The sequence below is a fragment of the Pseudonaja textilis genome, chromosome 1 (assembly GCF_049901715.1).
Source record: "Pseudonaja textilis isolate UNSWEBS1 chromosome 1, rPseTex1.2, whole genome shotgun sequence".
Classification (NCBI taxonomy): domain Eukaryota; kingdom Metazoa; phylum Chordata; class Lepidosauria; order Squamata; family Elapidae; genus Pseudonaja; species Pseudonaja textilis.
Genome location: NC_141990.1, coordinates 292,178,897 through 292,204,749, shown reverse-complemented (window position 1 = coordinate 292,204,749; position 25,853 = coordinate 292,178,897). Strand labels below are relative to the sequence as shown.

The following is a 25,853-nucleotide window of genomic DNA, read 5'->3' as shown; positions in this document are numbered from 1 at the left end:
TTACACCAAGACAAATTCCTTGTGTGTCCAATCACACTTGGCCAATAAAGTATTCTATTCTATTCTATTCTATTCTATTCTATTCTATTCTATTCTATTCTATTCTATTCTATTCTATTCTATTCTATTCTCTGATAATTCTGTAGCTGGGGTTTTCTATAGTGGTAGGGTTTTGGTGCCATTGAAGTCAATGCTATGACCTGTGGCTTTCATGTGATGGACTAGTGAGGAAGTGTGTTCCAGCTTTTTGACTGCATTTTTGTGTTTATCCAGGCAGGTACTTATTCTTCTATTTGGTCTGTCCGATGTATGTGGTTGGGCATGATGCGCAGGGGACTTCATATATGCCTTGATTTTCCAGGTCAATTTTATCTTTGGGTTTCTTAGGATGGCTGCTATTTTTCTGTCTGTTTTGAAGGCAATCTTGATGTGATGCCTGTGTAGTATCTTACTGATTTTGTCTGTAGTACCTCTTATGTAGGGCAGGACAGCTGTTCCATAGGTCTGTTCATCTTCTGGGTCTCCATTATGTCTCAGTGTGTTTTTGTGGATCAGGCCTGTTATTTTGCTTTTGTGGAAGCTGTTGGCTGTCGGTACTTTAGTCAGGGTGCATAGTTCAGTCTTAATGTGTGTCTTGTCTGCCAGGCATTTGCTTCTGGCAATTAGTGTTTTGGCCACGGAGTTTATCTGTGCTGGGTAGTGGGGGGATTGGGCATTGAGGTAGCGGTTGGTGTGTGTTTTCTTCTGGTATATGGTGTGTCCTAGTGTGTCATCTGTTTTTTTGTAGATTAGTACATCTAGGAATGGTAGTTGGTGGTTTGTTTCCATTTCCGTGGTGAATTTGATTTTGGGTTGTGTGCTGTTTAGGTGTGTTAGGAAATTGTTTAGGTTTTCTTTTCCATGGGGCCAAATAACAAATGTGTCATTAACTATGTATCTTAACCATAGTTTGGTTTTGTGGGTGGTATTGGCTAGGGTTCTGGATTCGAATTCTTCCATGAACAGGTTTGCAATGACAGGTGACAGTGATGATCTCATAGGGGCTCCTTCAATTTGCTTGTATCTTTGTATCACAGACGAACACAATACACAAGCCTGATGATGGCAGATGAGATTCTGCCGAAATGTCGCTTCAACTTTAAAAGCACAACTATAATGACGTGGGAAAATACCAAGCCAGATAGATCTCGACTGAGGTTCCACACTAAGAGTACTCACAACCTATTAACCATGATGACAACAACAGAAAAAGAATTCCATACCAGATTGGTGGTTGCCCAGGTTAACAAAGACCACAGTGCTTGCTGTCCCTGGGCAGCTGTTGAAAAATGAGTCATAGGGCTGGAAAAAGACCTGGCAACAGAAATGATGATTGTGTTTTTCCCCCTTCTCTAAATATTATAGCAACTTTCAAGGAAGGGGATCAGAGTTAGAGTCAGAATTACTGATTTTCATTAGGATCAAAGTTGAAAAGGGGGTAGATCTCTTTGTTCCCTTCCCCATGCTTAGTTCTCGCTTTTAATTGGGTCTTTATTTTATTGTATTATATTGTATTTATTAAGTTTATAAGGTTGTTCATTTATCCACTGAAACTCTGAGCAGCAAATGTAATAAGAGATTAGGTTAATTATATTACATTAGATCGTATTATTATATACACCACCCAAAATCTCTGTAACAAGTGAGATGGGCAGCATATAAACTTAATTCATCAATCAATCATTAAATCCAAAACCCAAGTCTAGACTCCTCCAGTCTGGCTACTTGGTAGTATTGTGTCATCTGATGTTGTTATTATTGTTATATACACACAATAATGTGAAATTACACCTGTCAGTTCTTCAGCTAGTATTGGCTTCATATGCACGGAGTTTTTTCCAAGAACCTAGGATGCCATAATATATTAGCGTATGGCCTTTTGCAAATCACAGATGGAATTTTTTCAATGAGCAAATTTTCCAAATGCCGTCCAAGATTTTCTGGTATATTATTCATTGTGCTGATAACCACTGGGACTACCATGGCCACTTTATGTCATAATCTTTGATTTTCAGAACATGATACCATGTGATCTTCTCCAGTTCTTTTCTATTATCACCTGGTATTGCCACATTAATTATCCACACTTTATTTTTTTCAACCACAGTTGTATCTGGTGTGTTATGATGCAAGACTTTACCAGTTTGTATTTGGAAATCCTACACTATTTTAATCTGCTCATTTTCAACTACATTTTCCAACTCCACATTCCCAATTTTGCCTTAGTGGTACATGAAAATTTTCATACAGATGTTCCAAGGAATCATTTTGATGACTTTGTTATGTCACTCTTAATAATTAGTTTGTATAATTTTCTTGCATTAGTTGAACATGTGATCCACTGTTTCTTCTTCTTTGTACAATCTGCATTTTAAATCATTTTGTGATATTTCAGTTCTGGCCATGATTACATTAGTTTGAATAGATTGTTTTTACCCAGATCATCTTCATTCAGACTCTTAATATTATTTTTGTGGGGCATCTTATTTCCTTCACTTTTTACTATTTTTCCTTGTTTGATAGTGAGTGTGGGATAGATAGATAGATAGATAGATAGATAGATAGATAGATAGACAGATAGACAGATACATAGACACAGACAGACAGACAGACAGACAGACAGACAGAGATATAGATATAGATGATTTTATTTCAGACAGTGATTTTATTTCAGATAGTATTTTTCCATGCAGCTTCAGATTGCCCATGAAAAGGAGGTGGGATAATCTGGCAGATGTTTTTGATGTTTGATAGCCATGGCCTGGATTATTCAGTATTGCTGACAGAGGAAACAATGCAATGACAAATAGTAACAGTAATAGTGAATCTCCTTGAAATATTCCTCTCTTGATATTAACCTCTCCCAGTTTCTCCCACTGACCTGCAACAGTGTCTTCCATTGTGCCAAAGTTCTTTGCACAAAGCTTCTGATGTTTCTACTGACTCCTATTATGTCTGGACAATTGATTGTCCAGTCATACAGCAGAGAATTGAATGCCTTTTTATAGTAAATCCATGCTACATAAAGATTAGTCTTCCTTCACTTGCAGTTTTACAAAATCATTTTGTCAATTAGGAGTTTATCTTTTATTTCTTTGCTATTGGGGCAATTTCCTTTCTACTCAGATTGAAAGAGATTGTTTTCACCTAGATGCTGTTGGACTGCATCAACTTGTTAACACACCAGTTAACAATTTGAAACTTGTTGGTAAGCAGGTAATTGGCCTGTAGTTGCCTGGTGCTGCCCTTTTGCTGGATCTGCCAGATATTAGCCACTCTTCAATTTCACCTCCTAGTAGTATGTTGTTAAACTGCTTGGCAACAAATAGATATAGACTAGTTAGATGTTTCAACAACAAACCATGCAGTTCATCTTCATCTGGTGTTGACCAATTCTTGATCTTCCTTGCTCTTTTTTCTACCATTTCTGCTATTATTGCTAGTTCTTTCATTTTAACTTCTTTTTTATTCTTATCCACCTCTTTTAACTAAGCTGTATCCTTGAACTACACTGTTTCTATGATGTCAGGGACTGACTGATTCACTGCAGTTTCAGAAATGTTTCTGATTGGATTGGACTTCCGGTTTGGGCTTCCTCGGTGACAGATCAAAATCCACGATCATGTTTGGTTTCGATCCGTGATTGCCACCGGGGGGTCCTGATTCTTTGGATTTGGGGCTGAAGCCACCTCGTAGAGGTGGCGAAGAAGGGGGAGACCACCAGCTGAGTCAAGGGGATCTGCATCTCTCGTCCTCGGTTTGGCAACACTCCCTTTCCTGAAAGCGGTTGCAGTGGTAGACAATATGGCCACCCAAAAGAGGAAGACCCGACCAGACAAGAATGTGCAGGAGGAGAGACGAAGGGGATGGCTTGATTGACCAGGATAAGCAGAAACAACATTTAAATGCAAGGTACCCTGGAATTAAATTTATTAGTCTTTTTTAAAGAAGAATTTTAAAGTGGTGAAGAAAAGGGGGGGAAACCTTTTGACAACTGTAATCAGCCTTGAACTTTAAAAAGAAGAGCTTAAAGAAGAAATCTGTGTGAAATTAGTTTGACACTAACTAGGCAAAACTTAAGCTAAAATTAAAGTTTCAAAGGGAAAATAAAGATTCTTTTGGATATATTAAAGCCTTTAAAGCAGTGGTTCCTAAACTTTTTCAGTCTACCACCCCCTTGGTGCTACAACTCATCCTCGGTCCCCCCCACAAGGGTTGGGATTCAAATTTCTGTGGGCATGGCCTAATTTGAGGGTGTGGTTTGCTGGATGGATGGATTGAACATGGATGGATGGATGGACAGAGAGAGAGACAGAGAGAGACAGGTAGGTAGGTAGGTAGGTAGGTAGAGATAGATAGATAGATAGATAGATAGATAGATAGATAGATAGATAGATAGATAGATAGATAGATAGATAGATAGATAGATAGACAGACAGACAGACAGGCAGGCAGGCAGGCAGGCAGGCAGTAGAAAAAGTAGGTTGATAGATAGATAGATAGATCAATTTATATTGGTAGATAGGTAGGTAGGTGGGTAAATAGACAGAAAGACAGGCAAGCAGGTAAGCAGGAAGGCAGGCAGGCAGACAGACAGACAGACCTTTTGGATATCAACCCAGCCATTCTGGTTTAGAGTTTAGCATGCTGTTTGATTCTGGCTTAGTCAATAAACCACGGCTAAGATCTTCCTGCTTCTTAATGCAGCTGCCCCTCTGCCCTTGCCCCAGTTCTTTCTTTGACATCCAATTTTGCAATGCCAACCTCCCCGGGGGCAGCGATGCAAAGTCTTCACCCTCTTTGCTTCGACCCAAGGTCCACTTCCATCAGGCCAAGCAAGGGGAGGCGCTCTGCACATGCTCAGAGACTCCCAACTTTGGGGAAGTGCTCCTCCCATCTTTACACTCTGCCTAGGAGGAGGAAGGCCTGCAGAAGCAGCCCAGAGGGGGAGAGGGGAGGGGGAGGGAACGATCACTTGGAAAGTAAGCAAGCAAGCAAACAAGCAAGCAAACAAGCACAGGGCTTGGTTCAAAGAACCGGGCTGCAGAGAGAGCCTAGGTTCTAGGTCTGGCCCGGCCACGTACAGCCAATCCAAACCAAGCCACGTGCCTTGGAGAGCTGCAGGGGCACCCACCCGCATCCTGCACGCAAGCCTGGCTGGCTGGAGAGATGGAGGCCAGGTGGGCATTGTGTGCTCCCTTGTTCTACTCTGGGGAAGGGGCCCCTAATATTGGACCACCCACCCCTTCCACTGTGTGCCTTGGGAGGGTTTAGCTTTCAGGCCTTCTGGCGCACTTCTGCTGCTTCTGCCGGAGAGGGCAGGCTGCAAGCTAAGGCGCCCCCTTTCTGCTACCTCCCACTTCCCCCCCGGCTTGGCAAGGCTCACCACACATGGGTTCCGCATTCGAGGCGCTGTGCACAGGTGCCGCATTCAAACGGTGCAACAGTCAATGGGATGATCCTGCGGGGCTGGCACCTCAAACACCTCTCTGCTGCTTCTTAGCACCCCCCCCAAAGCATCCCACTGCCCCCCAGGGGGCAGTACTGCCCACTTTGGGAACCACTGCTTTAAAGTAAAGAAAGTGGAGGAAAAAAAAGAAAGGGTGGAAGTTGGATATAACAGAGAGTGCCACTTGACAGCAAAAGGAATTGACTGTGAAATTTTAAAAGACTTCCAAAGGATACATTGTAACTGAAACTTTGCTACAATAAAACAGAGCCCCTGGAAAGGAAAAGTGGAACTTTAAAATGCGGAATAAAGAAAGAAGCAAGAAGAAACTGAATTATGAATTATTCTGAATTATTTGGTGATTTTTGGAATTTTGGATATTAGACTTAATTAACCGGGCAGTTGTTTTTAAATATTATTTGCAAGTGTTTAAAGATGGCAGAACTCTTTTTGGAACTGAAAATGGAACTTAAAAAATGAAAAAAGAGTTAAAAGAGAGAGGAGGATCGTTTGGCTTCACTTTACAATTTTTAGCAATGGAGGTTTTAAGCTATGAAACACAACAAGAAGCATGTGAAGAAGAAGAAGGGCTGGACAAAGAAGAGGCCATCTTTAATGAACAAATGGCACAATATGGGTTAAAATGGAAAAAGGGGGAAAAGGGAATTAAAAATTTGAGATTAGAGGAGGCAATTAATAAAAAGAACAGTTTGAAAAGCAAACAAGATACTAGGAAGAAGCAGAAGGGAGGAGGGGGACAAAAACTGATGAGAAAAAGCGGGAGAAGATAAAAGGGAAAAGAAGTTACAAGAGACAGAAACAGGAAATAAAGAAATAGGGGAAACAAACAACAATAAAAGGTATTAGTTTATTTAAATGACACAGAGACAATGGTTAATATAAATTAAAAGAGGATTCTGCAAGGGTACAAGAGATAGTGTAGTTATATTAGAAATAATAATAAATAGAAAATATAGGTGATTAAAGTGAAAGATGAAACTGGTATTGTTAAGTAATGGAATGTCTAGTAACACTTAAATTAAATAAACAAATACATGGAATAAAAGTGAAAGAAGGGGAAATAAGAGGAAAATAGCAATCAAGGTATAGAATCTTACTGAAATAAATTATGGGGATTATTGTAGAAGACTATATTAATTATGTTTAATGATCTATAAAATATAATTGAAAGGAATTGTGAAAGATTTGTAATGAAATCAATATCAGCTTCTAGGATGAATTTGAATAGATATAAAGATATAAAGGTGACACACTCTATTGGGTAAATATAGGGGAAACCTTGCTTTGTAATGCCTGGAAGGGGAGGGGATTTCTTTTTTCTTTCTCTTTTTGGGATGACGATGGAAAAAATACATACAATGAAATTGTAAACAGGACAGATAAAAGTATAAGTATAATTACTATGAAGATATGGAAATTTGGAAAAGGAAGTGTAATAAAATTAGAAATGAATGAGAAGTTACAAAATAAGGCTGAGGAAAGTAAATGAAAAAAAAATCAATGGGAAATTTATAAAGTAATGATAAGATATGAAATTAATATAAAAAGATGAATATGTAATTAAGATTATATCTGTATGGAGATGTGATAACCTGGAAACATGTTGTTCTCTAAAAAAAGACGTTTTATTTTTATTATGTTTTTGTGAAAACCCAAATAAATTTTTTACAAAAAAAGAGAGAAATGTTTCTGATTGGATTGAAGTTGGACATTCTGTCTATAATTTGCAATTCAAGCTTCGTATCTGCTAATCTTCTTGGCTATAGTTGTTATTTGCTGCTTTATTATTTCTAGTGCTTCCTTGATTTTCCTTGATTCTAAGTAGTATTGATTAGGTATTCTTTGGTCTCCTTCAGCTTCGTTTCTTTCATCTATCAGCCCTGAAGCCATATTGGAGCATCTTCAGGGCTGCCACAGTGAGGCCAGTTGAAGCTGTGGGAACAGGAGGGTGGACATAGAGATAGCTGGTGATGTGAAGCCAAAATAAAATTTCTCCTAGGAACCAAGGACATTCTCACCAGGTGCTGGGAAGGCATGGACTGAAACCAGCTAGAGTTGGAACTGTGACCTGGTTAGACCATGTGACAGACATGTGACCTGGGGGCAAGGAGTCTGGGTTTTAGTTTGAGTGGGAAAAACCTAGAGTATTTCAGAGTTAGGTTTTTACCAGCTGTACCAATATGACATAAATTCAAACTTTGGGGAAACTGCAGGCCTCAGTTTTGATTGTATTGTATTGGATTGTATACTTGGAACCCTGACACCAGGGGTGGGATTCTACTGGTTCGGACTGGTTCAGGGACACTGGATGTTAAATTTGCTGAACCAGCATTTGAATCAACCAGCTGGCCCTGCCCACCTCGCCCTACCCCTCCCAGAAGTCTCTATGTGGCCCATTTTCTTTTTTTAACAAATTTTATTCAGTTTTTCACATTAAAAACAAAAATCTCTCTTTAGTGGACAACATATTTCCAGGTCATCACCTTTACATACAAATATGACAGCAATTATACATTCTTAATTCTATTATTACCTTTTCCATTCCAAATTTTCAGTAAGGAGAGAAACAAACACATTAATTCTAACCTCTTTTATTAATCTCAATCGAAACATCTTTTTGTTTCGTTTCAATTACTTCAAATATAATCCTTTAATATTTATTTTAAAAATAAAGATAAACAATATGTGTTTGCCTAATAATAATAATAATAATGGTTACCAATGTCTCTCCTTGCTATAATATAAGTCTATATTAACTTATTAATTTAGTTGGTTCTTTAGTCTGTCATATTTCCTTTCCATTACACATTCTTTTTATAAATTCTAGATTAATATAAATTTTAACACTAAAGAAAAAAAAACAAGTATAAGTTTCCCCCTTTTTACTGCTTTGGGTGTGACACCTCAATGATTAAAATATGCCTTTATTCCCTTATCTTGATTCCCAATAAACCATTATTTTTAAGAAGTTACAATAATAATCATTACATCTTTTCATTTGGATTCCGCAGCATATTTTCCCCCCTTAATTTTTAATAAAAGTTATCAGTATCTATATTACCCTATTTTCTAAATATTTTTATTTGCAGAAATATTATTATCCATTGTCACCCTGCAGAATCCCCTTTTTAATTCATCAGCCATTATCTCTGAAAAAACAATTTCTTTTCAACATTTTACTATTTCCGTATTTCTTTATTTCATGCACCTGTTTCTTACCGTTTCACCTCCCCCTCTTTTCCCCATATCTTTTCTCATTCCAGTTTATATCCCTCTCTTTCTTAATATCTTCCTTTCCCTTTTTCTGCTGGGTCTTTCTGCCTTTCCCGACTTCACAGGTATTCCCCCTTTTGATTGCCTTCTTAAATCTCAACTTTTTAACCTTCCTTCTTTCCCTGCTTCTTTGTATTGTTCTTTGTGTTAATTGTCTATTTAAAATGTTTTCAGCTTGAATCGACTCCTCCTCCTCTGAAGTTCTTTCTTCTTGTTCTTCAGTCGCCATTTCCATATTTTCTAACACAGAGCAAAGTGATTTGCCTCTTTCCTGTAGTAATTCTCTCATATTTTTAAGTTCCATTTTTAATTCCCGAAGAGATATCATCATTACACACTCTTGTATTTTATGATTGTTAAAGTCCACCAAAAAACCACTTTTACTTTCCTTCTTTCTTCTTTCAATTTTCTAAAGTTCTCAATTATTCCAGCCCAGGGTCTATTCCAAAAACATCAATCAATCCCACAGTCAGTCTTTCCTTGCTTTTTTCTTTATTCTAGTTCTGCTTTCACTTTCTGTTCTATATTAACATTCTCTAAAACCTTAATTCTGATTGGTCCACACGGACCGCAATCTGATTGGCTAACTTGACCACCGTGATTGGTGTGCCGAGAACCTCCCGTGATTGGCTGAGCCGATCGCGGGAGATTCAAAGCCCTGTCATTGGCCGCTGAGCTGCCGGCCGGCTCTATAAGAAAAGCCACACAGCTCGCAGATCCTGTATGAAACTGTATACTTCAACAAAGAGCTGAAGTTCACTTTGAGTCTCGCATCTCAATGAACCCGATCTACCCGATCTAACACTGGCGACGAGGATGGGATCATGAGACGAGAGACCATCAAGCATGTGGCAAACGGCGCGAAACGACCAGCAAAATGGCCAGCAGCACCCCGCCACCCGCTCCCTTCAACCCGGCCACTGAGGACTGGGAATCCTACACTGACCGGTTCCAGATGTTCCTGGAATGCAGCAACCTTAAGGATGCCAACGAGCAGTGAAAACGAGCCGTATTCTTGACACACTGCGGGCCCACAGTGTTCAAGATGGCCAAAGTCTTGGCAAAGCCTGCCAATGTAAAGGAAATGGACTGGGCTGACCTCGAGCCCATCCTATGAAACCACTATGCCCCTCCCGTGCCTACCCTCATCCAAAGGCATGATTTCTACTGGCGAGACCAGCATGAGGACAAAGCCATCAGTGACTTCGTGGCCCAGCTGAGGGATCTCGGAGGCCTGTGCGGGTTTACCAACTTGGATGAAGCCTTACGCAACCGAGTCGGACTCAGAGACTCCATGTTGCAAAGCAGGCTAATGGCCAAGGGCGATATCTCCCTCACCGACACTCTCGCTGAGGCCACTACAGCCGAGGCCACTCGAAAATCGGTGGCCTGGATGAGGCAAGCGAATGCGACAAAACGACCGACAACCACCGAGACATCCCCAGCACCGGCGAGACACGCGGACACCAGCCACCGAGAAACCACCACCCACCATGGTGACGCTGACTCCCGCTCCAACACCAGCAAGGAGGAGGAGGAGATCCACCGGCTCCAGGCAGAATGCAACCGGCGGGACCGGAGGGGACGTAAGTCAGGATTCCATTGTGCCAGCTGCAGCGGCAATCACCCCGCTCCGAATGCCGTTTTCTCAACGCCATCTGCCAGCATTGCGAGAAGCAGGGGCACATCACCAAGGTATGCAGGAGCAAGCGGAACTACAGCCCCCAGCGATGAGGCAGCAGCCCCTGACGATGAGACGGCACCCCCCCAGAACCGAGAGCCGATGGAGCCGAGATGGCCGGAACAGACAACTCAGCGAGGCGCAGCAACGAGAGGAAACCCACCGGACGGTCGTCATCGGCCATTCCTCAACCGTCAACGCCCGGAAGGTACGCGTGGAGGTAGGAATCGAAGACCAACCCTGCGAAATGGAGGTGGACTCTGGGTCCTACCTCTCCATGGTCTCCTGGTGCACAATCAAGCACCTGGTGCCTACCATCCGCCGCCGCAAACTGGACGACCAAAAGCTGACCCTGAAGGACTACCAGGGAAACCGCATCCCTGTAGTCAGCATCAGACATTTTAAAATCACCTTCAAAGGCCACACCGAGGTACTGCCATTCACAATCGTGGACAAGGACTGCCCCAGCCTACTCGGACTATAATGGTTTTCCCCACTGGGAATCAAAGTGATGGGCATCCACCACACTGACAAGGCAGACTGGGAAGCCGCGCTCGTGAGTGACTTCCAGGAGGTCTTCGACGACACCCTAGGCAAGTACCAAGGGGCCCCTATCTCTTTCAACCTTAACCCAAATGTCGCCCCGATCCGCCTTAAACCACGGCGAGTGCCATTTGCCCTCAAACCCAAAATTGATGAGCAGCTAGACAAGCTCATCACACAAGGGGTCTTAGAGCCAATTGACCATGCCCGCTGGGAAACACCCATAGTCACCCACATCAAACCGGATGGCTCCATAAGAATCTGTGGTGACTATAAGGCCATCCTCAACCATGCCCTGCAGCAAAGTGCCTACCCCGTCCCAGTAGTAGAGCACCTTCTGCACTCACTGGGGGGAGGCCGGGTCTTCGCGAAGCTCGACCTGGCGCAAGCCTACCAGCAACTGCTGGTCGAAGCCAAAACAGCCAAGGCGCAGACGATTGTTACACACCAGGGGGCATTCCGATGCAACTGACTCCAATTTGGAGTCATCATCGCGCCAGGAGTCTTCCAAAGCCGCATGGAAAGACTTCTCCAGGGGATAAAAGGAGTGATGCCCTACTTTGATGATGTGCTGGTGGCCGCCGCCAACAAAAAACAATTGGAAACCCGTTTAAGGGCAGTGCTGCAAAAGTTCAAAGATGCCAGCCTTAAAGTTAAAAAAGGGAAATGCCAACTCTGCACCGAGAGGGTTGAATTCCTGGGGTATCTCCTAGACCGACACGGAATCCACCCCACCGGGAAAAAACTCAGAGCCATCAAGGAAGCCCCCACGGCAATAAATAAGGCAGAGCTGCAGGCGTTTTGGGGACTCGTTAACTTTTACAATGTTTTCCTACCCCAAAAGGCGACCACAGCGGAACCCTTGCATAGGCTGTTGGATAAAACAGCCACCTGGACTTGGGGGAAGCGAGAGGAAAATGCATTCCAACAGACCAAAACCTACTGACATCAGACGCAGTCCTGATCCAGTATAGTGAGACCCTGCCGCTGATGGTAACATGCAATGCGTCACCCTTTGGCATCGGAGCAGTCCTCAGCCACACGTTACCGGATGGAAAAGAGGCACCCATCGCCTTCTTCTCAAGATCGCTGTCCAAGCAGGAGAGGAATTACAGCCAGCTGGACAAGGAAGCCCTCGCAATCATCTCCGGAGTGAAAAGGTTCCACAAGTGTCATTACAGTAGGACCTTTTCAATCATTACAGATCACAAACCTCTACTTGGGATACTGGCAGGGAACAAGGCCAACCCGAACATCCTGTCACCCAGGATAATAAGGTGGTCCGAGTTCCTTGCCGCCTACAGCTACCAGCTGACACACCAGCCCGGCAAGGACATTTCGCACTCAGACACCTTAAGCTGGTCCCCCCTACCAGACCTGGAGGACGACCCATCGCCCACAACAACAACCCTGAAGATAGAGACTCTACCCAGCCCACTCCTGACCACGCCAGACATTGCCCAAGAAACAAATAAAGACAAACGGCTGGCGCAGGTCTTGAGCTGGGTAGAGAGAGGATGGCCGGAAAGCGACGGCAACAAACATTTCAAAGCCTTCAGGAACTGGCAAACTGAACTGTTCACACAGAAGGGATGCATACTTTGGGGAGACCGGGTGGTTATACCAGAAACTTTACAAAAAAGGGTACTAGCAATGTTGCACGAGGGACACCCGGGCATCATTAAGATGAAAGCCCTGGCCAGGAGTTACGCTTGGTGGCCAGGGATGGACATTACACCCAACACAACCACGAATAAAAGCCCAGAAGAGCTACTGATGGGCAGAAAATTAAGGTCCCCACTAGACCGACTGCACCCCACATATAACCCAGAAAAAACCCCAGACTCATCCAGTAGACATCGAACATTTAACATCGGAGACACAGTCTACGTGAAAAACTTCACGGGAGACCCACTCTGGGTACCGGCACAAATAACCCAGATAACCGGCTCCTGATCTTATAGGCTGCAAACCACCAACGGAAGAAGCTGGAAGCAGCACATCGACCAGCTACGGTCAAGACTAGCCGCTGACAGCACGGATACCCCACAAACAACTACTAAAGAAATCAGAGAGGGGAGGGAAGCCATAACAACCAAACAAGGGGATGAAAAAAGGCCTGGAACGCAGACAGAACACCCCCAAACACAAGCAGAACACCACCCAACCAGAACAAGCCAACCCCAAACAATAAACCAACCATACTCACTGGTAGATCTCGAACTGTTGCAGACAGGGGCTTCACCTGGAAGGAGCAGCCAAGCCAGTTCAACCAGCCCAGAAAGACCGGGCGGGGACAGCGAAGCCAACAACTCGACTGACCCAGGTAGACCGGGTGGGAGCTGCAGCAATAGGCCCGGCTCACCCTTCCAGGCAGTTCCATGGAAGAGGTTGGGAGCGACGAGGAGCCCGTCTGAACCGGTCGACAATCAAACACCTACTGAGTCGCGCAAGTCAACTAGGCAGGTACAAAGCCCCGCCTACCTGCGCGACTACGTCACCATGCTCCGTCGGGCAAAACCAAGAGGGGAGGGGTGTTCTATATTAACATTCTCGAAAACCTGAATTCTGATTGGTCCACACAGACCGCAATCTGATTGACTAACTTGACCACCATGATTGGTGCGCCGAGAACCTCCCGCAATTGGTCGAGCCGATCAAAGATTCAAAGCCCTGTCATTGGCCGCCGAGTCACCGGCCGGCTCTATAAGAAAAGCGGCTCACAGGTCCTGTACGAAATTGTATACTTCAATAAAGAGCTGAAGTTCACTTTGAGTCTCTCATCTCAATGAACCCGATCTACCCGATCTAACACTTTCTAAGATTCTTACTTCGTTTCAATATTTCTTTAGTGTTATATCCACACAAGTTCATTCAGAAACAGGATGCTTTCCCTTTTGTTTGAGCTCAAGTTTTTGTCAAAAAGTGGCACTCTCCATTATACAAAGTCTTCAGCTTTTCCCCCTATTTTTTTGTTTAGGGTTTTTCGAACCTCAATATTCCAGCACAGCCCAGTCTCCAATTTGTCAACTTTATTATTATTATTTTTAACAATCTTAAGTCCAGCTTTATTTTATGCCTGTTTATTGCCAAAATATTTTAGTCCAATTAGTTAAATGTTTAGTTCTGGCTTCTTCCTTTCCCGGTTCGAAGCCCCACTTGGCTGTCAAAAATATTTTCTTATTTTTTTCCTGTCCCTTTGTAATTTCGCTGCTCACTTTTCTTTTCTTAAAAATTCCATGTTACCTTAATCCCGGGGCACTTTTGTTTAGTTGAATTGCCCAGTTGTCCCGGTTCAGATGTTATCCACCTCTTTCTTCCCTCCTGCACAAAACTTAAACCAGCTGAGTCGTCCTCTTCAGGGTGGCCATTTTAAACCATCGCTGCGGTCGTCTTTGGGGGGAAATAGACCAAGCCCAGGAGCGGAGATGTGGCTCCCCTCAACCTGGCTTGTGGCTTCCCCTTACTCCGCCACTCCTCCAAGGCAGCTTCAGCCCCTAATCATCATGATCGGGGCTCTCCAATGAAAGAGCACGGACCATAGCCGCCGAGAGTCATGATCTACGGTCCGTCAGCGAAGAGGCTCCGGCTTCCTATGTGGCCCATTTTCGATGCAGGTAAGTGTAGGGTCTGTGCGGTGGCTCTGGGAGGGGGAAAAATGGGCCATTCAGAAGTCTGGAAACAGGCTTGTTTCTGGCTTCTGGAGAGCCTCCAGAGCCCAGGGAGGCTGTTTTCGCCCTCCCAAAGGCCTGAGGGAAGCCTCCGGACCCTTGGGAAGGCAAAAAACAGTCCTCCTGGAAGAACTGGAAGTCTCAAAACAGGCCTGTTTCCAGCTTCCAGAGGGCCTCCAGAGCCCAGGGGAGGCCATTTTCACCTTCCCAGAGGCCCAAGGGAAGCCTCCAGCTCTTTAATGTTTTTCATCCATTAATTTTTTATGCAGTTTCTATCTGATCTTCTAAAAGACCAGTCAAAATTGCAGTTTATGAAATATATAAAACCACTCCAAAATGAAGCCATCAATACTGCCAATCTCCTTTTCTTCCTGTGAAGCATGTTGTACATGTAGATTGGCCCACTGCTGCATTTGTTTTAGGAACTATTGCTTTAACTGACATGGATCTATGGAATAAAACATCTACATTCACTTCTTTCTAAATCAAATATCTTGTATCCTGATTACATAGAGCAAATTGAGATTGATCAGAAGAAATGTTCTCTTTGAAAATACTTCTGTGTGAAGTCATAGAGTTTATGATAGTAACATGAGGTATTCACACATAATTTTTTTCCTCTGTAGGAATGCTTGAATATACCTTTCTTGCAACAATGCCACTTGGTGTTTTCAGCATGTACTTTGATCATCTGGGAATTTTAAGTCATATAAGTTTTAATAGCACATCTGAAGATGGTTTGTCAGTTTCTGTGCTGGACATGCCCACTTTAATGGAGGTTTGACATTTATCATTTATTTGGTGTGCTACTGAAGATTATTTATAAAATGTTTGGCTAATGTAAAGCTTATTCAGTTTGATTGTATGAAATGTATATTTATTTGTTTTGTAAACATAATATAGCTGTGGTTTTTTGAAAACACACAGCATAAATACACACTCCACTGAAATTATTTCTAACTGGATACTAAATGTGCTTAAAATGTGATTTAACTAATTTATTGTACGAACAGTAAGTAAGGCAAAGCTCTGACAAAAGTTACAGAATTAGAGGTTTCTTAGAAACTAATGAGAGTTTCACAAATTGTTGGCTTTTATTGAATCAGCAACTATTAGGTTTGTAGTTGAGTCCTATAACACATAGTATCTAAATTCTCTTAGAATTCTTCTTACGCCTGGATAGGAAATATCAAATGTGACTTTAGAAGAACACTGGAATGGTTATAACCTGCAAAGAGTCTATCTGTCTGCTCAGATATACAACTGAGCAGCCTGCCAACCAATACGCATAGTTCTTAGAATAGAATGGAATGGAATAGAATAGAATAGAATAGAATAGAATAGAATAGAATAGAATAGAATTCTTTATTGGCCAAGTTTGATTGGACACACAAGGAATTTGTCTTGGCGCAAACACTCGCAGTGTACATAAAAGAAAAGATACATTTTTCAAGAGTCAAGAATCATCAGGTACAACGCTTAATAATAGTCATACGGTACAATAAGCAATCGAATCATACTAGGAAACCATAAATATAAATCATAAGGATACAAATGACAAAGTTACAGTCATACAGTCACAAGTGGGAGGGGAGGGGTGATAAGGAGTCATGAGTGATGATTATGACTCTAATGTGATTTATTTGTTATAGAGCTACACTAGCTCCCATTAATTCTGTCTTTAGAATGCCTGTCTAAATGCTCCTATACAGTACATGCTGTGATATCAATGTCCTTTTTGAGCTACAGGCTCCACAAAAATATACAGTGTCCCAAGAGTAATCACACTATATTTATATAAGCATCACTGAACTAGCAGTTTTATTTATGTTTTCTTTTCTTTTCTAACTCCAAGTGTGAGATTTGGCTTTGCTGTTGCAGAGTAGCCTGACATTTTCATTGATCTGTTAATCGAGGATTTAATATCCATTTTCTGAGTTTACTATCGGCTCTGGATTATGCATATGCGAAATCTGAGGTTTACAGACAAGCATGCATCACTTTACATTTGCTTGCATTAAATTACCATCACTGGACTTTTGCAACTCATCTTTTATTTTATTGATCTGAACAATTTGATAGCATCAGAAAACATGGCCACATTGCTCCTAAATCTAAATCCAAATCATTTTAATACTCTGGTGGGCAAACCTTCTGCTGCAAGTAAAAATATGTGTCAGAGCTGGACCTTTTTCCATTAAAGGACCTTGTGAACATGCAGGATTATTCTGGTTTTGGAGCTACTGATGATGACATTTACTGACTTACCAGGAATGCTTTCTATCAACTTTGGCTGATTCATGAGCCATAACTACAAACCCTTTATAAAACAAGGTGATGTTGTCACAACTGTTCATATTTATATGAGATTATCAGGCCCCTAATATCAGCTACATAGATTATCCCAATATTGAATCTATTAAACAAATGGGTACAACAAAATAGCTTTTATTGAGTTGCTTCTATTATTGTGAACTCTCTCTTGCAGAATGTGTATTTTACCTCTTCTTTTTAAAATGTCAACAATAATAATAATGGGCAATAACAATCTTAATTGCTGTTGCTTTGATTCATGTTCCAGTGTTGGATATTTTTATTAAGGGGCAGAAGACACATAAAAGTAAATTGAATGAAGTGACAATGAATTACTTAAATGATATCTGCATGGCAAAGCAAGAAGAGACAGGATCAAGGTTCAGCTGGTTGTGAATAAATAGGATTTGAATATGGACTGAATAGAAGAATGAGTGGTCAATATGCTGCCTGAAGACATGAATGTAGACATGTATTTTTGTGTGTGCACTGTGCCCTATTGTTGACCAAGAACCCTTTAGATTTTCCCCCCTAAAATAGTTAAAAAATTGTACATCTAAATGAAGAAACCAAATAATTATTTCTTCCCTTTGTTTCAGAAGACTGACTTAGGTTTTGATGAACCTTTATCTCCACATTATGTTACTGAACAGCAAATGCTGTTTTTTCACCACGGGCCACCAAATACCATACCAACATTCTCCAGCTTACACAGTGGAAAACGCATAGATTATAAGTAAATACCAATAGCATATAAATTATTCTGTTTTTTTAAAAAATACACCAGTATTATGAATTTTAAAACTTTGTCTGTTTCCTAAGAAAAATAAATAGCACTCATTCTTAAAATACAGATTTAAGGGACGAAACATGTAATATACCTGGCACAAATAATTTCAAAATGAAATCACATTTGTCAGCATCTGAAATTAAATTATTCCAGTAATGCAGAATTGAGATTAGACAAGACACCTTTAACATTTCTTTTTGATTAGAGTATAGAGACCTGATTTGTACATTATGGTAAAGTATAATATGATTTATTTGGTTTTGATTCAGCATATTATATGAACCCAGCCACTGTGGTTTGAGAACCATACATAGTTGGAAGATTAGCACAAGAGTAGCTATTTTTTACAGGCTACTAAAGGTCTAGAATGGACAGGGCTGACATACTTGAAGCCAGGAAGGACTTGTCTTCTCTTATTTTAAAAGGAAGACAATGAAATACTGTGTCACTTGAAATGCTAAAGTGTCATTAGATTTCAGAGGCCTGATCCTGAGAGGCTTCTGAATCTCAAAATGTGGAACAAAGGCCTTGTGTGTAACACAAAAATCATAGATTTCCCATCCCTTAATGCAGTGGTGGGATTCAAGTATTTTTACTACCGGTTCTGTGGGCGTGGCAGGAGAAGGATACTGTAAAATCTTCAGTCAGAGGTGGTATTTGCCAGTTTTCCAAATTACTCAAAATTTCTGCTCCCGGTTCTCCAGAACTGGTCAGAACCTGCTGAATACCACCTCTGCCTTAATGCTAGGTGCAAATACCTGTGGCTTTAAAAAGATTATTAAAATAAATCTAATCCAGAACCCAGTTTTGGATATTTTATTTTAGTATTTTACATTGCCACTACTGTTGGGTCTTGGTAACTGTTTAACAGAAATATGCATTTACTGAAACACTTGAGGGGTATACATCAACAAACATCGTTTGGGTTTTAGCCTTGTTGGATTTGTGATTTTAGGGTTTGTTCCCTCTTCTTTTGTTTATAGTTCTAGGGACCAACAGTATTTTTTGTCTGTGAGAAAATTTTCTAGTGTGGGAGTTGAAAAAATATGAAAACTAAACTTTCGATAGATAAGATGTTGGAATACTTCAAAATAACTGGGAACTAGGGATTTTCTAACAACTACAGAAAGTATTCCAATAGAAGTAAATTAATTATTTCTATTGCCATCACATAACCAATATAAGCCTTTGGCACTCATTGAAAATGCCAAGAAAGATAATAATTTCTGTAAATACTAAAAAATGGAAGCCATTACTAGTCAGGGAAAATGATTGCTTATCTAAGACCTTTATGTCAGAGTCCTTTTTGGTAGCTTTTGTGGTAAATAAAAGTCTGCTGAATCTGTCTGTTGAAGTCTGCAAATACAATGTCTACAATCTTCCAGGAATGGTCAGATATGGTTGATTAATTTCAACCATCCTTGGTTCTCCTGTTAGTATAAATAAGGAGGTGAACAGAATATCAGATAAGAAGGTGTATAAGAGCTCACATGATTGAAGAAACTATTATCAATATAAAGCATACACACATATGCTAATATGCTATTTGTTGGGTCTATTTTTGGGCAAGTTTGACAACCATTGCAAATAATGCTTAATACTGAAAATCTTTCCATTTCAAAAGATAATGAGTCTCCTACAAAAAACAATAATATGTTCTCTGAGTCAGCTTCTCCATATCCAGTTGTTGCAGATCAATGGAAGTTAATAACAGGTTTTGCCAGATGTTTCAATACTTGTAGTTATAATTAAATATAAAAGATCAATTATTATATTAATGTTACTTAAAATAAGAAAATTCATGTTTGACCTATATATTAGAATCCCACTGCTTTATAAAGTCCTGGAATAATGTCAAGCCAATTACCTATAAAATGGAAGAGAACATTGATGGCCACAATGTGCCTGGTATGATGACTTTGAAAAGGAAAGGTATTATGACCCCTAGTAAATCCTTAATAAGGTCATTATCTGAACAACTTATAGAGGAAACTTTAAATCAAACCTGTTTCAGACAATTTCCTGAGGAAAAGCATGGTTGATATTCTTTGGAGGCTGGAAGATTCAAAGCAAACCATGTTAGAGCTTCATACTGACATAGTTCCTTTCAAAGTTCTACCTACATCATATTATTATGCCAGTGTTGGTGAAATAAAAATATGTAATTGTTACTGTTAAAAAAAAGTTCTACCTACCTACCTCTAATAGCCAGATTCAGAATTCTAAAATATAATCCCATCAATTCTTAAAACTTATTGATAAAATGTTACCTTGTGACATGTCAATGACAAATAATTTCAAACTTATCTTCTCTTCTTCAAGCTTTGTCCTTTATCTTATGCACAGTAGTAGAATTCAGGAGGAAAAAGAAGCCCCCCAAAATCCTATGAAGGTATAGCAGCAGTGAAAAGTATGGAGATGCCCTTAAACTTGACATCCTGCTGAACTCCACTAAACCCCAATTGAACAGAGAACGAATTTATTTATCATGGAGCTTGTTCCAGAGGTTTTTAATCTGCATATTAAAGATCAAGCACTTCCTCTTATAATATGCAGAATCAAGGATTAGTTATTTTCCTCAACTGGGAATCCCTTAGAAGACAGGTTTTAGCACATACTACCCCAAAGCAGAAAACAGGACCAAACCACGAGGACTTCGGAGAGAAGAATGCCATATGACAACCTATAATTGTGGTACATATAAAATGCAATTGGACAAAACTATCAAGATAATATTATTTACTTTTTTATTTAAAGGCCAGGAGGATCAGGTATAATTTACTCAGTCTTCTCACATTCGAATCCTGAAGGAACTGTAACATCTATCTTGGTAGATATTCTGGAACATTTTCCTGTTGAATCTGTAACTGACAGCCCTTGTACAGCAAATACTTTAACCATTCTACCACCTCCCAGTTCTACCTCTACTTCATATCAACTTAAACTTACTACTGCAGGTATGTTGATCATTCGATAATAAAAGACCTTTGGTTCTGAATTTGCTTATGTGAGTCGTGCTTCTGTACCCTTCAGTAGTTCTCTTAAATATCAGCATTTTCTAAATTCTGAATAGCTATACTTTTTAATGCTTTAAGTGTACTATTGTGGTATCTGAAATCCTCTGGAAATCCTACAATAATAAGAAAAATGTTAACATTTTGATTATAATGTTAAAAGCCATATTTTTGTTATACAAATTGAATGATATTCCATTTCAGCTGGATACCATTGGTCAAGTTCCAACTTAAACAAAACATTATAAAATTCCAAATTATGGTTTCTCAAACACACATTCAATGTTTCCTGAACCTGATCAGGGATCCAAATCCTGCAAATTCTCTCAGGTGTTTATTATGCTGAGACTTTTGAACTATCAAGATTGGAATTTCCCAGGACCCAGGGAAAAATAGCAAGCAGTAAATGGCAGGTCTTCCTGATCAATTCCCTATTCTCTATAAAGCCCAAACCCTGCTTTAGATAGGAACCATGTCTTGATTTGTTCTTTTTCATGTGATTCCATTCTCTGCAATCTAGTTGATTTTTTCACATAGTGAGTAACCTTTGAGGCTTCCCCACCCTATCCTCAGGAGCTCCCCCACAGCCCCTTCCTGAGGACACAAGACCAGAATCAGATAATCAGAAGTAGGACAGGAATGGCAGATCAAGGGAAGAAGTGAGGGGTATAGTCTTTATAATCATCTTCTGGGCCACTTGTCACTCAGTCATTTCAGCCCACAGGATCCAAAAATTCATTTGACCTGGGTGGGCTTCTCCTGTGAAAGGTACCTGGTATATTTGTCCACATTCCTGTGCACACTATGACTACTGGCTCTGATGGGTGTGTATAAGTTACACAACTGGACCATGATCCCCAACTGACTCCTCATGAGTGTGCTCTTCCCCTGTACCATTTCTGTACATTGTATTCTCTCCCAAGGGATTATCAGCAAGCACTTATCTCCTCCTGGCTCCTCAGTTGTCTGCCTCCTTCAGAGACACATCAGTCTTTGTTTTATTTATATATCTTTGAATTTCTGAGCCTGAAAAAATGATTTTTGTTGAATTACTACTTTATTCCGGTGGCTATAGTCATTTTCAGGGACACAGTGGCTCAGTGGCTAAGACACTGAGCTTGTTGTTCAGAAAGATCGGCAGTTGGTGGTTCAAATCCCTAGCGCCATGTAACGGAGTGAGCTCCCGTTACTTGTCCCAGCTTCTGCCAACCTAGCTGTTTGAAAGCATGTAAAAATGCAAGTAGAAAACTAAGGACCACTTTGGTGGGAAGGTAACAGTGTTTCATGCACTTAGCATTTAGCCATGCCAGCCACATGACCACGGAGATGTCTTCGGACAGTGCTGGCTCTTTGGCTTTGTAAGGGAGATGAGCACCATCCCTTAGAGCCGGAAATGACTAGTATGTATGTGCAAGGGGAACCTTTACCTTTACCTGTAGTCCTTTTCAGACCTCATTTTTAGGTAAAGAAAACATAGTTTCCTGAACTTCAGAAGGAGGCACAGATGCCATGCTAATAATGTTAATTATAATCTTTATTAAAATGCTGATAACGAAGCCTAAAAAAATCCAGGCAATATTGTCACTTGGAGTCCTTTTGTCAGTTTGGGCTACAGCGTTTTAGTTGGTTGTGGGCTATCCTCAATAGTTCATCAGTTACTTTGCAGTGGATCACCTATTCGACTGAGCTAATGTTTGCTGGTTTGTTTACGCCCTGCCATTTTTATTTTTAGAAATAACTTGGCATGGTGAACATATCCAACACACCTTATCATGCACTCTAAAGTATATCTTCTGCAGTATATCTTTGCCTTACCAGTACTACTGAAACAGCATAGTGGTTAAGAACTTCACTTAGCATAAAGAATATTGTCTAGTTGAAAGGATTTACCTTGGCTTTTTCTCCACATGTTTACCATTTTCTGCGACACCTGAGGCAGAATACTTTCATTCTCAACTCCCAGAAAGCCCATAGTTATGTTTGTTTTCTCATTCTAAAGAAGAATAACAAGCAGAATTAATCTGAGAGGGCTATCATACATGGCTAGTAAACTATGATGAAAATGTGTCTTTTATTGTTAACTAAGGTATAAAATCTAAGATTCCTTTTACTAAGTGAAACTGGCATAGGTCAGGTAATTACTATTGAGTAAATTAGCCTTATTAGTTATAATGTCAACTCATATTTAATGACAGTTGTGTTTCTCTCTGTGTGATTTTTTTTCAGGTGCTAATGTATTTAAGCCAACTGATGTTGAAAAGACAGTGGTGATTCCAGGCACTAGCAGTTTCTTTATCACTGAGGTTTTGGATGATCTTAATGCTTTAGGAATTACCACTTTGCCTGAAAAAATGCTTCTAAACTACTCTTTTCCACCTAATGAGTGGTTTTTGTATGACTTTGGCACAACAAATGGTAGAAAATGGACAATTGTAGTTGACTCATGTAGATATATAATACAACAGCTTGATGATCTATCACTCCATGCCATTAAATACCTGGATCTTAGGGAAAAAGTGAGATTTTCATTCAGAGCAATTCCAGTTAATACTGGTAAGAACATTTGAATTGTGCATGTATTTATCTCTCTCTTTTTAACTCTCAATGTGTTATAAATATATGCACAACAGGTTTTTAAAGCATGAAAGTATTAATTTAAATTAAATGTATGTTTTACATAGAGCTGTGTTAGGGCAGTGGTTAGAATTCAGTACTACAGGCTACTTCTGCTGACTGCTGGCTGACTGCAATTTGGCAGTTCGAATCTCAGGAGGCTCAAGGTTGGCTCAGCCTTCCATCCTTCTGAGGTCAGTAAAACAAGGACCCAGACTGATGGGGGCAATATGCTGACTCTGTAAACCACTTAGAGGGGGCTGTGAAGCAATATATAAATCTGATATAAGTGCTGCTATTGCTATTTAGTAACCTCAATGCAGATATGCACTGCTATTCATGGGTAGGCAACCTGAGCCCATGAGTATATGTAGCTCTGTCTTTTTATCTTTAAATGTTCAAAATAGAAATATCAGGCCTCCGAAATCTGTAATTCATTCATCTGCTTTTCAATTTGTAGAAAAGGCTGAAAAATTTCATCCCTGCCTCCACTATAACCTTCTGAAGCAAAATTTCTTAGATGGTGATTGACTCTACACTGGAAAAAAATGCTATCCTTGCCGAATTAATCATTAATTGCCTTTCAAGCTTTTATCATTTTTAATCTAAGATTTATAACAATAAAATTATTAGCATAGGTGCCATGCCCCTATCGAGCAAAAGGAAGACGAATAGCTGACAGGGAGCGGGAGGTTGGCTCCATTGGCTGTGGAGGAAACTGGGGAAGTCAGGCTGGGTGGAGCAGGGAAGAGGTAGAACAAGGGAGAGAGAGTTCAGAGAAAGATCTCAGTATTAGTAACTGTGAGAAGGATCTTGGAGTCCTAGTGGACAATCACTTAAATTTGAACCACCAGTGTGCTATAGCTGCCAGAAAAGCTAATGCAGTCCTAGGCTGCATCAACAGAATGACTAGGATGGTGTGTGTGACATGATAGCAGTGTTCCAATATCTAAGAGGCTGCCACAATGAAGAGGAAGTTATCCTATTTTTCAAAGCACCTGAAGGCAGGACAAGAAGCAATGGATGGAAACTAATCAAGGAGAGAAGCAATCTAGAACTAAGGAGAAATTTCCTGATAGTTGCAACAATTAATCAGTGGGACAACTTGCCTCCAGAAGTTGTGAATGCTCCAACATTGGAAGATTTTAAGAAGAGATTGGACATGATTGGTCTGAAATAGTATAACGCTTCCTGCCTGAGAGGGGATTGGACTAGAAAACCCACAAGGTCCCTTCCAACTCTGTCATTCTGTTATTCTGTTATTCTTTGTGGCAATTCCTCAAATATTGGAATACTGCTATCATGCCACAACGAATCCTCCTTTTCACCAGACTAGACATACCCAATTTCTGTAACCATTCTTCATATGTTTTAGCCTCTAATCATTTTTGTTGCTCTTCTCTGCACACTTTCCAGTCTCTCAACATCTTTTTAATATTGTGACAACCACAACTGGACTCAGTTTTCCAAGTGTGGTCTTACTAAGGCATTATAAAACAGTACTAACACTTCATGTAACCTTGATTCTATTTCTCTGTTAATGCACCCTAGGAATACATTGGGACACTGCTTGCTCATATTTAAGTGATTGTCTAATAGGAGTTCTAATCTAGATCACTCTTGCAGTTATTCTATACCTGTACTATACACTTGAATTTTCCTGCTCTTGTGTAAAACCTTTTCTTACCATTGAATTTTTAAGTTTTTGCTCACTTATTGCAGTCAATTGAAAAATAGCCACCAACCTATCTCTTACCCAAGGCACATTCCCAAAGGACTCAATACTAAATCATTATAAACAGCGTGTTTATTGGTTGGAGTTTCAAGAGTGGCAGGCAGTGGTGGGATTCAAATAATTTAACAACTGGTTCTCAGCCCTAATGATTTCTTCCAACAACCAGTTCACCAAACTGCCCAGAAAGTTAACAACTGGTTCTCCCAAACTGGTGCGAACTGGATGAATCCCACCACTGGTGGCAGGGTAATTCTTCCTACTATAAAGCATTGTTTTGATTCTTGAGAGTTATAGGGTATAGGGCACTGATGTCATTGGAGAAGGAATGGCTTGTAAACCAAAATTAGGGAAAACAAGTAGATTAGGAAAAACAAACAGGATGGTAGGAAACATGTTCAGAACTATCAAAATATGGTATGGTTATGTGTTGGCTTTCTCACATTACAACCCTTATGCAAATATGAAAACTCATTCATTCAAGTTTATGTTAAGTTGAATGGCACAAACTAGCATGATTCCAGTGTCTCATTGCTTGTGCAGACTGAATACCTGCATAGGTTCAGAAAGTGGTACTAGGATTTATCATATGTGTGTTTCTTTATAATAAACCTTAAATCAGGCTTTATGTAGAAAAATGTGTAATTACTAAGCTCCAGTTAATAACTTTATTTAGCTTTATTTGTTTTTCAGAAATTATAATCTGTGTAACTG

The 25,853-nt window shown here is 40.4% G+C and overlaps 1 protein-coding gene across 1 annotated transcript in view; it reads left to right on the top strand.

Moving 5' to 3' along the window:
• Positions 1–25,853, top strand: part of CATSPERB (catsper channel auxiliary subunit beta) — an 81,833-nt gene that overhangs the window by 43,776 nt on the left and 12,204 nt on the right. The window contains exons 14-17 of the mRNA XM_087932214.1: positions 15,304–15,455; positions 17,590–17,726; positions 20,538–20,737; positions 23,021–23,347. Coding sequence (XP_087788340.1) covers positions 15,304–15,455; positions 17,590–17,726; positions 20,538–20,737; positions 23,021–23,347 — 816 coding nt within the window. The remainder of the gene's footprint in view (positions 1–15,303; positions 15,456–17,589; positions 17,727–20,537; positions 20,738–23,020; positions 23,348–25,853) is intronic.